This window comes from Pholis gunnellus (assembly GCF_910591455.1).
Source record: "Pholis gunnellus genome assembly, chromosome: 20".
Classification (NCBI taxonomy): domain Eukaryota; kingdom Metazoa; phylum Chordata; class Actinopteri; order Perciformes; family Pholidae; genus Pholis; species Pholis gunnellus.
In genome coordinates this window covers 19,443,454-19,461,249 of record NC_136547.1, presented here as the reverse complement: position 1 = coordinate 19,461,249, position 17,796 = coordinate 19,443,454, and the positions used below count along the sequence as shown (strand labels likewise).

Here is a 17,796-nt window from a genome sequence, read left to right as displayed (position 1 = left end):
AGCTTTTGGTAACTTTTATTCACTAAGGTCTTTTGATTGTTCTGACCAAATTATAAGTTGATCTGATTAATTCCCTAGGAGGAGTTTGTTAAAGTACAGCACCTGGAAATGGCAAAAACGACACTAGAAATTCATACAAAATTCAAAATGGCTGACTTCCGGTTGGGTTTACAGCATGACCCCAGGATACTTTTATTTAAGTCCACATGTGATACTTGTGCTGACCAAATTTTGTAAATCTATGTGAAACGTACTGCGAGGGCTGCTTCGTCGAAATTTAGTAGGGGGCGCTATGGAGCCAAATTGCCACACCGAAGCAATAAAACCATAATATATAACTAGATTTTGATAACAGTCCAATCAAGTTCCACATACCTACCAAATTTCATACAGCTAAGTGAAACCCAATGTTGGGGCTACTCAATAGGGGGCGCTGTCGAGCCAATATTTTATCCCGCAGCTGAACACCCCAATCAGCTGCAATTTTCACCACGACTGCCTTGTGTGCCAAATTTCAAAAGCTTACCAGTATCCCAAGCACCTACTTTTTGCGATGAAACATGTATGATGATAATAATAATAAACAGAAGAACAATAGGTCCTCCGCTCCGACTACATCGGTGCTCGGGCCCTAATTATGAGCTGTTTACGTGACCTCTAAGCAGCTGATGTTCAACTGTGTTGTTGTTCCTCACAGTGTGGAACAGAAACCTTTACACAGAAAGCTCTCATAGATTCATGTTCATGATTTAAACATAAAGATAATGCAGCAACATTTTGACCAAAACTCATTTTAATTCAACCTGTTCAAGCCGAGAGAGACGCTCATAAACACATCGTAATGAAAAGAGGATCTGTGTGAGCTCACACACACACCCACACACTTCTACAGGAACTCAGCTGATTTCCTGTAAATAGAAGAGGGGCGGAGCTACAGTGATCATGTGATCCAGATACATGAGAACAGGGAGGAACCCTGATGTGTTCATCAGAAAGTTCAGACTCCATTTTGAGTCACAGAGCAGAAGGAGAGAAGCTGAAGGCTGAGGCAGGGTGAGTGTTGATCCAACATGTGATTGTTTTACTGTCAAAGTGTGTGTGTGTGTGTGTGTGTGTGTGTGTGTGTGTGTGTGTGTGTGTGTGTGTGTGTGTGTGTGTGTGTGTGTGTGTGTGTGTGTGTGTGTGTGCGTGCGTGCGTGCGTGCGTGCGTGCGTGCGTGTAGGTGTGTTACTTCCTGTTCTCTCTTGATTCTTGTGTCGTGAGCTCACAGTCAGTGTTAATGTTTTACTCTCAGACTGACTTCAGATCAGAAGATGAAGAGGAAGAGGAGGAAGGAGGAGGAAGAGGAGGACGGAGCAGAGTCTCTAGTCTCCGGCTGTCTGTCTATGAAGAGTGATTGGTCCAAAGATCTTCCTCTATTCTTCAGTAAAGAACCTGGACCCTCAGACTCACAGTAAGAGAACTTCTACTAACTCATTCATAGGAGTCATTTCCAGTTCCTGTACCTCTGACAGTGTTCTCTGTAGATTTAGAGGTTTTGAGTTGAGTTTGAGGTTCTTCCTCTTAGTAGCAGTGACAGCTGTCAGTCACCTAGAAAAGCTGTAATGTAATCTAAGAGGACTACTACAAACTTTAAAAGCTTCTAAATATCTGCAGTAACAGTAGTTTGTGTATTCAGATCTACTTGAATGTCTTTGTTGTTATCAAAGATTCATTCTGAATAAAATCATCTTGATGTTTGCAGAGTTCAGTCCAGACAGAGAGCAGAGTCTCCAGGATCCATCTGTCTGTCTATGAAGAGTGATCGGTCCAAAGATCATCCTCCAGACTTCAGTAGTGAACCTGGACCCTCAGACACACAGTAAGAGACTGTTTTTACTGTGAGCTGACCTGATGAAGATGATGCATTGAGGATGAAGACTAAATGTTGTGCTCAAAGATTTATATTATATTTTCATGAGATGAAGCTCAAAGGTACACTTCCTACAGATTCAGAGCTTTCAGTGTGAAGCTTTAAATCTTTAGTAAGTGGACCTTTGAGTTCAGACTCTCTCCTCCAGATGTTGATCCTGAAGGTCTAGAACAAACATCATGAGCAGAACTGATGTAAAAGTTCTCTGCTGACAAAAACCAGACAGGAAATGGTCAACTGTACATTTGGAGCTCTTCTGTTTTCATCACGTTTGAATTGATCCTTCATTTGATAGTTGACAGTAGAAAGTGACAGAAAACAGACATGAAGAAGGAAAGTGTGTGGACTTGAACCTGAGACTCCACTGTTACATGCTGTGTGTTAGACTGTTGGTCCACCACAACATGTAGACCTCTTCTGACCTCAGTTCAAACACAACCAACTCAAGCTGAGCTGATCACAGACACTGTGACACAGTAAAGGACATGATCAGCTCTCTTTAATGGAGGACTTTTACTGTGAAGGAGCTGCAGGAAGTGTTGAGTTAGTTATAAACAAACTACAGACAGATCACTAAATGTTTCATCAGACAGCCTGATAGGAAAAGCAGCTGATTAGAGTTCATGAAAGCAGGAGAGTTTCAATAAAAGAACATTTTCATGACAGACTGAACGCTGAATTCAAAGAGAAAAGTAACACTTTAACTGTTCTCTGTGAACATCTGAGCTTCTACACACTTTAGTCCACATCTGGATGTTTTTCATCAACAACCAACAAATCATTTTAGTTCTAAATAAATGTCTTTACAGAGAGAAGAAGAGGAGTCATGATTCTGAGGAGGAGCTGACGTCCAGATCCAGAACCAGAGCTGGACTGCAGACAGCCAGTGAGACCAGAAGTGTCCAAAGTAAGACTGTCCATTTCTCTGCTGATGTCTTCATGTCTGGAAACAGGACGTGTTGTTTTAATACAGAGACACTTGTTGGATTGAAGGATGTAAACACACAAAGGAAGAAGGTCTCATTGATTCATGATAAACTTGTGTAACAGTTGTGGACAGGGCATGGAAGGAGACCACTCAAAAGATAGATTTCCAGCATTTATTTGCTCCTTCAGAAGACGATATATAACCCATTCATGTCCTTCTGGTCTCTCTCTCTCTGCACATCTGCTCCTGAACATGAACAATATCAGAACTTACACGAGGACATGAATCTGTGAGGCACCATGTTGGTGACATGACACAGGGCGGCCTGGTGTGATGCAAAGAGAGAATATACAGTTCAATGAAAACAGCTACAAAAATGATATTATACAGTGAGAACAGCTGGGTAACGTGATCTTATGAGCAGTAAACAATGTTCAACATAAACCGTTCAATTTCAAAAGAAAACAAAACAAACGCGGCTTCATTCATCCAAAAAATCCTCAACAATGCAAAACACTGTGAGGGGAAAGATTAAATATAAATACACTACCGTTCAAAAGTTTGGGGTCACCCAGACAATTTCGTGTCAATTTTAAGTTTCTTCGCAATGTCTCTCATGGAATAGCTTCATTTCTAAGAACAAGAACAGACGGAGAGTTTCACATGAAAGTTCTCTTTTTCTGGCCATGTTGAGAGTAGAATCCAACCCACAAATGTGATGCTCCAGATACTCAACTAGCTCAAAGGAAGGCCAGTTTTATAGCTTCTCTCACCAGCACAACTGTTTTCAAGGGTTTTCTAATCATCAATTAGTCTTCTGAGGCGATTAGAACTCTGGAGTGATAGTTGCTGGAAATGGGCCTCTATACACCGATGTAGATATTTCATTAAAAACCAGACGTTTCCACCTAGAATAGTCATTAACCACATTAACAATGTATAGAGTGTATTTCTGATTAATTTAATGTTGTCTTCATTGAAAGAAACAGTGCTTTTCTTTGAGAAATAAGGACATTTCTAAGTGACCCCAAACTTTTGAACGGTAGTGTAACTTATTAAGATAAAAATTCACACATACCCCATAAGATCATTAAATGATAAATATAATACATTAGAAATAAGTTACACCTGCATAAATAATCACAAATTAATAAAAAATATTTTATTATTTCTATATTCTCAGTGACTTAAAAAATAACGAGATCAAGTTAAAGGAGCTGTATTTAACATTCATATTTATATTAGTTATTAAATATGAATTCATATCTCATCAACATCTATAATCTCTGTAAAGATATAAAGAGATAATAATTCATAACGTGTTGCTGACCTGGAGACAGCTGCAGGTGGATTAAAGGTCCTTATTCCACCAGACGAGCCGCTCTGATAAAAATACGGTCCTAGTCTGTTTGTAGACGGAGCCGCGGTGTGTTTCAAAGAGCAGATCGATCCGGGCAATATAACCAACAGGCTCTGTGTGAGGAATATGAACTCAATGTGAGGATGAATGTATTTATAGCAACTAAAACACAGACACACATCTTTGATCCACGTCGTTCATAACTGGACTTTTAACAGTCGCTCTATTAACTTTGTCTGTCGGCTACAGCTCAACAAAACAGGAAATAAGAACAATCAACACATAGTTGATGTAATGTTCTCAATAACGGTCTCCTCCCTCAAACCAAAGCCACGTCTGTAGCTACACTGACTGGATCAACACTGTCTGTGCTGGTGACCAGAGAGAAAGCTCTCTGTGTTCACATCTCACTACTTTAGTAGCTTCTAACTGAATCTAACTGAAAGTTACTTTCACTCACGTGTCCCCGTTTGTAGGTTCAGATATCAGCCTGATTTCATTGTTCACTGATTGTTTTAGTCAAATCAATATCATATCTTCTTTATATGTTCTCTCTGGTTTCTCTGTTTCAGGAGATAGTGGTCTGCAGGAGGTTTTAGATGAACATAAGATCAGTCTGAAGAACAGATGTGAATGTGTGACTGAAGGAAGTGATGAAACAGGAAGTGGAACCCTCCTCAACAGGATCTACACTGAGCTCTACATCACAGAGGGACAGAGTGAAGAGGTTAATACCCAACATGAGGTCAGGCAGCTGGAGTCAGCTTCCAAGAAGAAGACCCTCCATGACACTCCGATCAAGTGCCACGACATCTTCAAAGCCTCAGCTGACCAACAGAGACGCATCAGAGTCGTTCTGACGAACGGCGTCGCCGGAGTTGGAAAAACCTTCTCGGTGCAGAAGTTCACTCTGGACTGGGCCGAGGGTTTGGAGAACCAAGATGTCAGTCTGGTGGTTCTGCTTTCGTTCAGGGAGCTGAACTTGATCAAAGATGAGCAGTACAGTCTTCTCGAGCTGATCCGTGTTTTCCATCCAACATTACAGAAGGTCCCAGCAGAGAAGCTCTCTGTCTGTAAAGTTGTGTTCATCTTTGATGGTCTGGATGAAACCAGACTTTCACTGGATTTCATCAACAATGAGCTCGTGTCTGATGTCACACAGAAGGCATCGGTCAACGTGCTGCTGACGAACCTCATCGAGGGGAAGCTGCTTCCCTCGGCTCTCGTCTGGATAACTTCCAGACCTGCAGCAGCCAATCAGATCCCTCCTTCACGTGTTGACAGGGTAACAGAAGTACGAGGCTTCACCGACCCCCAGAAGGACGAGTACTTCAGGAGGAGGTTCAGTGATGAAGAGCTGTCCAGCAGAATCATCTCACACATCAAGACATCCAGGAGCCTCGACATCATGTGTCTAATCCCAGTCTTCTGCTGGATCACTGCTACAGTTCTGGACCACATGTGGACTACAGACCAGAGAGGAGAGCTGCCCAAGACCCTGACTGACATGTACTCACACTTCCTGCTGGTCCAGACAAAGAGGAAGAAGCAGAAGTACCATGAGGGACATGAGACGAGTCCTCAGGAGCTGACGGAGGCTGACAGGGAACTTCTTCTGAAGCTGGGGAGGCTGGCGTTTGAACATCTGGAGAAAGGAAACATCATGTTCTACCAAGAAGACCTGGAGCAGTGTGGTCTTGATGTCACGGAGGCCTCGGTGTTCTCAGGAGTTTGTACAGAGATCTTCAAAACAGAGAGTGTGATCTTCCAGAAAACAGTCTACTGCTTTGTTCATCTGAGTGTTCAAGAGTTTCTGGCTGCAGTCTACATGTTCCACTGTTTCATAAACAGGAAGACAGAGGTACTGAAGGACTTCATGGGGAAATACAAGTATTCATCTCTGGAGGACTTCCTGAAGAGATCCATGGAGAAATCCCTTAAAAGTCAAAATGGCCACCTGGACCTGTTTGTCCGCTTCCTTCATGGCCTCTCTCTGGAGTCCAACCAGAGACTCTTAGGAGGCCTGCTGGGTCAGACAGACAACAGTCCAGAAACCATCCAGAGAGCCATCAACAACCTGAAGAAGATGAGGAGAATTAAAATCTCTCCTGACAGAAGCATCAACATCTTCCACTGTCTGATGGAGATGAACGACCTCTCAGTACATCAGGAGATCCAAGAGTTCCTGAAGAAGAGATCAAAGAGGAAACTCTCAATGATCCACTGCTCAGCTCTGTCCTACATGCTGCAGATGTCAGAGGAGGTTCTGGATGAGTTGGACCTGAAGAAGTACAACACAACATATGAGGGACGACGGAGACTGATTCCAGCTGTGAGGAACTGCAGAAAGGCTCGGTAAGTCCAGATGTGATTAACTTCATGAATCAGTGTAGATCAGTAGTTTAGTTCTTCAAATATAGACATTATGAAATTCATATTCTTAAAATAGTGTTCCAGTTGTTTAATACTAAATTATAATCAGTTATATTTCATCACAGATGTTCTTGATGTTTGAAATGCTGCGAGTGAAAACATGTTTCAGTTTCAGTTGGTTTAGTTTTCACTGTGAAGTTAATGAACACAGTTATTCTATTTATTCCTCATGATTGTTATATTTTATATTGATATCATTCTTCCTCTATTTATCTTCCTTTGGGTGATGGAGGCGACATGCAAACCTGGTGAAACAAATGAAGGACTTTAGAGGTTGTGTTTGAGCTTTCATCACAACATGTAGCAGTATTTTACAGTCATCACTTCATGTACTTTAGTTATTATTACATCAGGAGCTTCTACAAGGTGTCTGACATCATCACACTTACAGGTAACACCTGATTATTTTAACACGATGCTGAAGAGTTTAAATACCATCTGTATCAGGCCACGCCCCCTTCTTAAAGATAGGACCAGAAAACAACAACAAACCAACTTGAGTTCAGGGTTCTACCTCAGACTGTTTACATACATTTACATGAATTGACTTTTAATTTGTATTAATATAGAAACTTCAATAAAGTCAGATGTGAGGTCCTAAAGTATGTGAATGAAGTTCGTATGACAGCATGAAGTAGCCAATGAGAGCACAGGAGGACACATGTTAGACTCCTTCACAGCCAGTGGGCTGTAATGATGGTAGCAGTGAGGCCAGAAAAGAGTCCACATGTTTTCATACGTTGCTGGTTTCCTCCTCAAACTATTCAACATCTTTTCAGGTCAACTGCAGGATGTTGATTCTTTTATCCGTTGCCTCCACGAAGGAGTTCAGATTTCTACTTTAGTAGAATTCACCTTTACCCAGCTGAGTAATAAGAAGTATTGTTATTGTGGTTCACATGAAGTCCTTGTATGTCTCCTAAGATCCAGACCCTGTAGGGTCAGATGGAATGTGATGTACTTCTACTTCAGAGGACAACATTGTAGTTCTACATTTACCTGACAGAGAAATGTTAAATGTTGAAGATTCACATTTGACTCACAAAATAATTAAGAATTAAAATATGAATCATTATTATTTATTAAACTATCCAGCATCATGTAAGCTCCACCTTTAACAGACGTTAACAATAATCCTAATATTATTATTAATGTCATATTATTCCGTATTTTGATACTTTGGCAACATTGTTTTTTAACTTTCATTCCAATAAAGCCACTTTGACTTTAGTTTAAAAATATGATTTATCTTTATCTTTCTCTCTTTACTTCAAGTAAACATTTTAATACGTTACTTTTACTGAACAGTATTAATAGTTCTACTACTAATAAGAAACAGTTTTACATCATAAACATGTTTGAGTTCTTCTTCTTCTTCTTCTTCTTCTTCTTCTTCTTCTTCTTCTTCTTCTTCTTCTTCTTCTTCTTCTTCTTCTTCTTCTTCTTCTTCTTCTTCTTCTTCTTCTTCTTCTTCTTCTTCTTCTTCTTCTTCTTCTGCCAAAACCAACATTCCCAGATAGAGAAAGACTGAAAAATAAATCAACAGCGTTTTCCTGAAGGCCTCAAATCACTAAATCTACCCAGAAAAACACACCCAGGTCTGTTACTCACCGTCAGAAACATCAGAGAAATTCATTCATCAGTTACTTTAGAGCATGGATTTAATGAGGGGCAGTAAAGTTATTATTATATATATATCTGTATATCTGTCGTTTATGTCTTTAAAACACTTTTCTTAAAGTTCTGTATAGATAAAGGATGTTTTTATCATTAATATAATTATTTAAATTGAGTATGTAACTGTTGCTGATCATGTTGAATGCTGTAACAGTGATTTAGTAGCACAAGAAGAGAAAAGTCATCACATCAGAGAACTGATTCAGTGATGTCAGTTACACATCAATATATATCTGAGGTTTAGCATTAGCATTAGCCACATTAGCCTCCATAAACTGCTTCATACGAGACAAAGACTGTCGCTGTAAAACTCCAGAGTGTTGAACCGAGAAATGTTGCATTTTATTGTTCATGAATTCAACTTTTCATTTTAAAGTTTCATTATTTACATCGTCCTGTTTTTAAATCTTTTAATTTGTTCTTTTACTCAGAAATAAACTCTTTTATAAAGATCTTATGAACACCATGTTATGTGTTTAATGCTGATTCACGGAAACATATTTCTGATGACATCATGTTGAAAGTAATGCAGCCTCTTTGGTTTAATTGTGTTGAATATGTTCATTTAATCACATACAGGTCTAATAATATCAAGTAATGTGTCTCAGTCCTGTAACATTGCTCAGTTGTCTCTGGATGTGTTGGAGGTGAACCTGACAGCAGCAGGGAGCTCTAGTTGTTAAACTGCTTCTCTAATGAAGAAGGCTTCATGCTGACTTTGTGGAGACAGACATGGGATCAGATCACACTGACAGACTGGACATTATGGAAGCCTCAATGTAACGACACTTTGTCTCCCTTCATCTGCACATTAAAGAGAAACAAAGATTAAAAGTCTGCAGGGAGGAGAGAGAGTGATGAGAGTTATTGTTTCATGTGAAACACAGTGAGATGAGATTAGCTGAACCACTGATGTGAAGAGCTAATGTTCATCAAAACAGGAAGCAGGAAGTAAATATTAAATGTCCTCTTTCATAAAAATATGTTGAAATATTTGTGTCATTCCAGACTTACTGCCTGTGGACTCTCAGAGACTCACGTTGAAGTTGTGGCCTCAGCTCTGAAGTCCAACCCCTCCCATCTGAGAGAGCTGGACCTGAGTAACAACTACAACCTGGAGGATTCAGGAGTGAAGCCGCTGTTTGCTGGACTGGAGAGTCCACACTGTCGACTGGAGACTCTGAGGTCAGTTCACTGACTGAAAGGTTTCAGGATTTGCCTGAAAACAAAAGCTGAATATTTGTTAGAGTGACAGAAAGTAGAGAAATGAAGTGATTGACAGGAGAGTGTTTAGCTTCCACAGACTCTCATTGTGGTCCATCAGTCAGTGAAGGTGATGTCAGTCCTGATGAGGCTGTAGAGCAGGGTGTTCAATTAAAATACCAAAAGGTCCAGATTGAGAAAATCTCCTCAGGCAAAGGCCCGGAACATTACAATGCACTATTGCACTATTTAGTGCCTTTTATATATATATATATATTTTCATCAATTATATTTTAACAATTATTATTCTTTTAACTGGATGAATTATAAATAATACATAGAAATACATCAATAAATGTTCTTCTCATTTCAAGTAAAATAATGTCTGGATTAAAGAATAACTGACAGAAAGCTTTCGAAAAATGTGCATCTTAAAATAAATGAATTCATTTTAGAAAAATGAATTTCACTGAATTGTCCTGCAGCTTTAAATTCAGTTCATTCAGGTTGAAGTGATTCACTCAGAAAACAATATTATATTTTTCTTATATTCTAAAAAGATACATTAGTGAGCATGGACTTCATCTGTGGTCTTTAAACCACTTGTTTCAGCTCTATTGTCTCTGGTCACATCATTGGACAGTGAACTCATGTGTTCGGATTCTGATCTCAGGTTTATTTTCTGTGACTTCATTTCAGATGTGAGATGGTACGTTTGCTCCAAAGAGTTGTTCTTTGTCTCGTAGTATCGCTTCATTCACCGCTTTGAATAATCGTTGTGGTCTCTGAACATGTGAGACAAACTGATTTTAAACTGCCCGTGTGGAGAATTAACCTCTCGTGTCTATTCTTGGTTATAGACTCTGGTCTCGCTGACCACTCTCCTCTATTTGGAGAACGTCATGTGAAATAGCTGCTGTGACTCACGTAATTGTCGTATTCTTCTTTCTCTTTCCTCGTCTCCCCCCCTGTGTCACGGTGTGTGAACATCTGACTCGAGTCAGTAAACTTGTCAGAATACTCTTGTTTGATTGGCTGAGCTGCATCACGTGATGTGATTTACAACGCATTGGTCGGCGTGTTTCCTGCACCACTGAACAAATACCGTAAAGGCTGAAAAAGGTGCGCCGGTTAAAATAGAAGCGCTCCGTCAAAATAGAATCGGTTTTAGGTCCTGGGTCCGGATACAACGGCGTCTGGGTCCGGATCCGGACCGCGGCCCGCCTGTTAGTGACCCCTGCTGTAGAGTGTGTGAGGAAGATGAAGGAGGAGGATGAAGATCTGATGACAGCAGATACAAACTCTGTGTAAACAGAGAGAGACTTGAATACAAAGCTGAATGAAGGTGAAGTTGTGAACTGTGGTGATCTTCATGATATCAGAAGCTGATGAGGCTGCTACAGAGACAACCACACAGCTGCTGTGGTGAGATTAAAGCAGAGCTCAGAGTAATAAGCAGCAGCCTAACACAGGCCCACACGTCTCCACAGAGCAGGCTTTGAGAACACAAGTCTCTGTTGTCATTACTAGAACAAGATGTCAGCTGAGACCAGTCATAGTGGAAGTGGCTCTTCAACAAGTGATGATGATGAATGACATCATCAAACTGTAGATGTTTAAGGTTCTAACTTGTTTCCAGGTTCTTGTTGACAGCAGGTCTAACTGTGGTTCTGTTTTCATGTTTTGTCTCTTTATCTGAAGACACAGACCTTTAGGTTGCAACAACAAACACATGTTGTTCTTAAAGGGCCGGTTCATATTGGTTCAGGTCTTTCTCAACACAACACTCACGTGTCCAAACGTCCATTCAAGAGTTCTTGGTGTCTGTAATCTGTCCACACTGTCTGTGATGTTCAGGACTAAATCCACAGTCTAGTTCTGTAGAAATGACTTGTAAAGTTGATCTGAACTAATCTGAGGCTTCACATGTATCAAGTCAGTCTGTTGTGTTTGACAGTGGCTGTATTTGAAACCTCGTACTATACCAGCAGTTTGTGCTGATTTGACCAACATGTAGCATGTAGCATGTAGCATGCTAACAAAAGCTAAATCTACAGTGTGACAGAAATACCTGATGTTTTACTGATTCAGAAAGAATCTCCAGTCTATCTCTCCTTCTGTATCCCACAATGCAAAGCGCTGGAACAGCACATTCTTCGTTCTATTTCATAATTAAATTCACTAATGAGAACTTTTGAGGAGAGAAATCAACTTTATAGATTTCAAATATTGTCAGTTAAATTGATGGTGAATCCACATGTACACGCAATGTACTGTGTACACATGTGTACAGTACGTGTACTGTGTAGTACTGTTTTTGTGTACTGTGTAGTACTGTGTACATGTACTGTGTAGTACCTTCCTCAGCAGTACGTAGCAGGCGGGTTGAACTCAGTGTTTCCTTGTTGAGCTCAGTGGAGGAAGAGGAACTCAAAGAGGGAATCTGCTCCTCAATAGTCTGTAACTTTGGTTCGTCTGACTCAGACTGCTGAAGCTTCATATTAGTTTCAGCTGAACTTGTGAAGTGATTTCTTCAGTGTAGTTGTGTTATGAAGGGACCACTTCACACTCAGTCTGACAGGAGGAATGATTACTGCCACCAAGAACTCTGGTGATGGACAGATGACATGAAGACACACCTGAACACATGTGGACCTCTCCTGTTGAACACATGAAGCTACTAAGCTACCAGATACACAAAGAAGAAGCTCATGGAACCAATGAAGTCATGAACCGTCTTTGAGTCCAACAGGTCTGATCTGATCTTGATCCTCTAGTTGCAGACCTGACTGAGACCAGCAGCATGGTGTTCATCTGTGTTGACATCAATAGGTGATGAATGTTGTGGTGACATTTGGATGATGTGTGTAGAAGGCTGACATGATGATGATCCACAATAACACAACGACAAAGAGAAAAGCTCATTGATGAGGACAGAGTCATGTTGAGCTACACATTTACAACATGAACACATCTGATTGGATTATAAATGGATTCTTATCTTCATCATTTATTCTTTATTCAGGTTGTGGAGCTGCAGTTTGTCAGAGATCAGCTGTTCTTCTCTGGCCTCAGCTCTGAAGTCCAACCCCTCCTCCCATCTGAGAGAACTGGATCTGAGTTACAACAAGCTGCATGATTCAGGAGTGAAGCTGCTGTGTGATCTTGTGGAGAGTCCACACTGTAGACTGGAGACTCTGAGGTCAGTTCACTAATTTATGAAAAAACACAACTTACATCCATAAAGTTGTAAATTAGTTTTTATTCATATTTTCATGTTTCTTGAACTAATTTTATTCTGCAGTGACAAAAGAATGTTCTCTTAAAGAACCTGTAGAACATGTCCACTGTTAGTTGTTAAAGTCAATGAATGTTTCTAGTTGTTGGTCAATGGTCACATCTGTAGACAGAAGATCCTCTGAACTAATACTTGTTTTATATTGATGACGTTTACTTGATGAATAGAAATATTTCTTTTGGTTTCTGTTCATTTAAATGTGTTTTCACAAATAATATCTGATCATTGATGTTGATCTTTAGGACACACACACACACACACACACACACACGCACACACACACACACACACACACACACACATCGAGTCATATTTCATAAAACAGCTGTTTAAAGGATCAATATAGTCTTGATCCTCTAGTTGCAGACCTGACTGAGACCAGCAGCATGGTGTTCATCTGTGTTGACATCAATAGGTGATGAATGTTGTGGTGACATTTGGATGATGTGTGTAGAAGGCTGACATGATGATGATCCACAATAACACAACGACAAAGAGAAAAGCTCATTGATGAGGACAGAGTCATGTTGAGCTACACATTTACAACATGAACACATCTGATTGGATTATAAATGGATTCTTATCTTCATCATTTATTCTTTATTCAGGTTGAGGGGCTGCAGTTTGTCAGAGATCAGCTGTTCTTCTCTGGTCTCAGCTCTGAAGTCCAACCCCTCCTCCCATCTGAGAGAACTGGATCTGAGAGGAAACGACCTGAAGGATTCAGATGTGAAGCTGCTGTGTGATCTTGTGGAGAGTCCACACTGTAGACTGGAGACTCTGAGGTCAGTAGAGGGTTGGACTCAGTCCATGCTGGTTCCAGCAGTATTGAACTAAACACTGATCCAGTATTTCCTGTAAACCTCCAACCTTCTCAGTGAAGCTGTGAGAGGAGAACGCTGACAGGCTTCAGGATTGGACAGAAAGTCAGCCAATCAGACGAGCCAGAAGCTTGTTGTGATCATGTGTTTGAGTTGATGTGAAGACGACTGTTGTTGTTGTGTTCAAGTCTGCAGGAAATACCGCTGTTTATCAGCTGACAGCATCTCAACATGTATAGAGACAGTGGTCCTCATCCATCAATCTGATCTGATCTGTTCTCTCTCATTGGAATATTTCAAAGATATGAGACGTTCAAATGTCAGTGAGACTGTGGTTTTTATCAGCTTTGAACCCATCATTACAGTGAGCAGTGAACACCTCTCTGTTTCTGCAGTCGTGATGCGTTCAGGACCCTCAGCTCTTTATCTCCACTGCGTACTTGAGTGAAATGTGCAGAGTGAACAGACTTGATGTCCAAAGTGTCTGCAGGTGTGTGAGCTTGGAGCTCAGTGTGTTCACTCCAATACGTTAAGATGAGAGCTGAAAGGACTGAAGTCCTGCTGCTCTTTCTACTGGATGAGCTGCATCACTGACTGACAGCTGATGAAGGGAGTCTCTGCAAACACTCGTTCATCTCTTCTTCTTCTTCTCTCCTCAGATGGAAGGGAGATCCCTGGGACTGAGTCCACCATCATCTCTTTGATCCTCTGGATCTGATCAGAGAATCATCAGAGGATCTGGACTCCTCCAGTCCTGCTGCTCCTCAAACTTTTAAAGCACATTTAGATCAATGAATCAGTTTATCATCAACATGAACTGAAGTGTGATTCATCTCTAGAGACACCATGTCATAGATCAATAAATGTTCCACTGCTGCTTCAGTTACACTGACACTGGTATTCTGACCCAATTACTGTTAAGAAAATGATTACTTTCTGTTACTTTTGGATTATCTCAGTACCAAATAAATAAAGACGAGAAAAGACAAAGACTTAATCCTCATGTTTACTACATCAGCAATTAGTTTTGTTAGCGTGACCGTAACAGAACTGTACATAACTGTATCAGTTACCTTTTTTTGTATTATAATTACGTACCGCTGTTCTATGTTTTTTGGTTACTCCCCAAGCCTTGTTTTAGACCTGTGATAGTCTGGAGACCTGTCCATACTGTACCCTGTGTGCTGGGATGGACAGCAGCCCACAAGGGTATCCATGCACCAGGAAAAAAAGAAGAGTGTAGGAATGGATTGACAAATGTAGTATGCCATCTCATATTTACCTTCTTCTCAGGCCTTGCAGGGGCACAGATCAAACTTTCGGTCAGACCACAGTCTCTGCACTCCCTAAGCCAAACAAAATGAGTGTCAGCGTAGCCAAGACGGAGTTAGAAATGATCCTCTGTGGTGCTGCGGGCTAAGTGGAAGCCACTGGAGGAAGTGAACAGCAGTGGGCGAAGGTGGGCGTAATCGCTGCTCAGTGTGAGTGCAGGAGAAGGAGCTCTGTTCAGGCTTCTGAAGGTGATTCAATGCAAACTCTGAAAGACCAACTTTGTCCCAAAAGGTTTTAAATTCATCCACTGTGTGCTTAATTGTAGCTTTGCCAGTTACATCATTTCAACACAGCACAGGCTCTTCATTATTCCCACACGAAATTCAATTGTATTTGTTTTACAGGATTGTCACAAATTTACAGTCATAATAATTTCATCATATGGAAATCATATCACAACATTTATTTTTTAAAAATGCACGTTTGGTATCTCACAACTCCACGCTCATATGTCTAAATGCATCTGAATAACATTTCACATGAATACGTGTCAACGCCTCTGCTTCTATCACTGCACAGCGCCTCGTCACAGTGATTCAACCTCATGAAACGTTTGCATTTGTCGCTCTTAGCAATCAATGTCCTCCAAGACAAAAGGCCTTTAATTCACAGGGGCGGGATGTGTTTGTGTCTCTTGTTCGTTTTCAAAATCAACCTTAAAAAAAGAACTAGAGTCAGTGTTTGCCGTGAGATTACAGTCGTCGACACTAAACGGCCAACAGATAACCACCGCCTACCGAAAATACATCTTTAGAAATTGCCCAGAAAAGACGCTGATTACGTTGTTCCACTGAGGTGATCTATAAATCACCAACAATGAGGACATTGCGATGAGAAAAGGAACTCCCAGACTGCCACTTCTAAAGGGAAATGCCAGTGTTTTTCGGTCTCTGTCTCCGCTGGCATCTGCACGCAGTCTAGGAAGCAGGAGAAACCCATCGCATGTTACGTATCGTAGATTGATAGAGTCCTACTGGGTGTTTGTTCACATGCACGTCCACCTGCTGTGCACGGGTCTCAGAAGCACCACGATAACGCTATCAAAAGCAAAACAGCGTTTTATCCCTTTAAAAACACCAATTGGAAGCACAATATGTATCCTTGAGCTGAGGTTAAACTTCCCTACATGGCTGCTTTATCTTGAGGAAAACAACTATTTATATATATGCACATACTGTCTCAACAATGAAATGCTGTCCTACATTCCTCACGTACAAAACACACACACACACACACACACACAGACCTGACGGATTACGGTTGGCATCCGTAGCCTAGATATGAAGATAGTTGGTGCCACAGCTCTTATCCAGAGGAAGTGGAGCTCAGTGGGGGGGCAGCCGGGGCTCTGAGAGGAGAGGATGTTATCTCTAGTCTCCATCTGTGGAGGCACAAGACAAGACGAGAGACGCACCTTTCATTAACCTTCACCTTCCTCCTCTTGTTCTCTCGCATTGTGTGTTTGTGTCTGTGCGGTCAGATAGCAGATAAAATGCTGTGTGTGAAAGTTATTAAGAGGAAGAGGGGTAATAAAGAGGTTTAAGATTCGTCTTTACTGTATCCTGCTCATTTGTTTTATGTTTCAAGCACATAAACATTTTAATTTTTTCCATATGTTCCGTCTTTAGTGATCCAATTCAAAAACAAAACAAATTCAATCACTTTGTCCTTATGAAATAGGTGTGTGAGGCAGAGACCTAAAAACGACTCTACTTCTCTCTTGATTTATCACCTCAGTAAACATTGTAAACATGAATTTATGATCTCAATCGTTAGTTTTACGTTTTCCTCAATACAGCTTGATGTTCATTTAGTAAACGACGGTCCTATTTGGAGTAAAACAGACCATAAAGCAGGGGAGGCTGTAGGGCGTGGCTACCTCGGGGATTGACAGGTTGCTATCACAGCATTGGCTAAGTTCACTTCTTACATACAGTTTAATGTACAGTAGAGAAGAGAAGAGAGGTGGATACTGTTTTAAAGATGGCGTCTCATTCATTCCAATGAAAGTTGCTCTCGTTGCCATTCAGAACTTATTCAGACTGTCCTCAACTAAGTACATTCAGTGTGTTGCTGGTACAACGTTTATAGCTTGGGACCATTCAAATATTCCAATATTTGTATTCTATATTCTTACGTTTGTTTCCTGCTGTAACGTCCACCTCCACCACACGGATCAGTAGAGTTTTATCCCGTCATGTCATCATATCTTAGTCAATGTAACTAACTCGTAAAGCGTTGACCCGGGCAGTCATATTTTTCAGCAACAGTTGACCTTTTGTCTGGCTGGAAGTGTTGCGATGAGGAGACCTGTAGCTTAACGCCGGCTCACAGCCTCGTCGTGTAGGATTTGATTGGTCCCGGGGGGGGGGGGGGGAGTCAGACACTGACACGAAAAAGAGGAAAAAAAGAAATTGGGTTGTTAACATTCATGAGAAATGATCGTGAAGTCAAAGGGAGTTCATCAACTTGTCATCTCTCCAGACAGCACTGATCCGTTTGACTGCTCGTCTCTCTTCTGTTCAGCCCTGTGATGTGTAGATCGAGCTCATCTGCTTTCTACTTTCTCTTTCTACATTATTTCTTTCTTTACACCCTCCATCCCTTCATTCCACTCCTTCCGTATTTCCCCGTGTCCCTCCCCTCCCTCCTTCATTTGTTACCTTTACCTTCCTTCCTTCACTCCCTCTCTCCATTGCCCCCTCACTTTTTTTCCTTCTTTCACTTGCTCCCTCACTTTTCTTTCCCTTCCCTTTGCTTTCCGTCTCTTCCTACCTCCTTACCTCCCTCCCACCCTTCATACACTAGCACCTTTCCTTCCTCCCTTCTTTC

General features: G+C 41.0%; 1 protein-coding gene across 1 annotated transcript; it reads left to right on the top strand.

Moving 5' to 3' along the window:
- The first annotated feature begins 987 nt into the window (after nucleotides 1–987).
- On the top strand, nucleotides 988–16,461 carry LOC306712226 (NLR family CARD domain-containing protein 3-like). The gene is made up of 9 exons (XM_079181404.1): nucleotides 988–1,053; nucleotides 1,295–1,453; nucleotides 1,745–1,861; nucleotides 2,722–2,819; nucleotides 4,773–6,555; nucleotides 9,319–9,495; nucleotides 12,539–12,715; nucleotides 13,420–13,596; nucleotides 14,292–16,461. The coding sequence occupies exons 2-9, from the start codon at nucleotides 1,314–1,316 to the stop codon at nucleotides 14,314–14,316; spliced, it is 2,694 nt and encodes an 897-aa protein (XP_079037530.1). The 5' UTR covers nucleotides 988–1,053; nucleotides 1,295–1,313; the 3' UTR covers nucleotides 14,317–16,461.
- The last annotated feature ends 1,335 nt before the right edge of the window (nucleotides 16,462–17,796 follow it).

Excerpts from the sequence above, each read along its gene's own strand:
- LOC306712226 (XM_079181404.1), top strand. The coding sequence starts at position 1,314 with ATGAAGAGGAAGAGGAGGAAGGAGGAGGAAGAGGAGGACGGAGCAGAG. Across the intron at positions 1,862-2,721 it reads CCTGGACCCTCAGACACACA|AGAGAAGAAGAGGAGTCATG; the intron begins GTAAGAGACTGT and ends ATGTCTTTACAG. Across the intron at positions 6,556-9,318 it reads AGGAACTGCAGAAAGGCTCG|ACTTACTGCCTGTGGACTCT; the intron begins GTAAGTCCAGAT and ends GTGTCATTCCAG.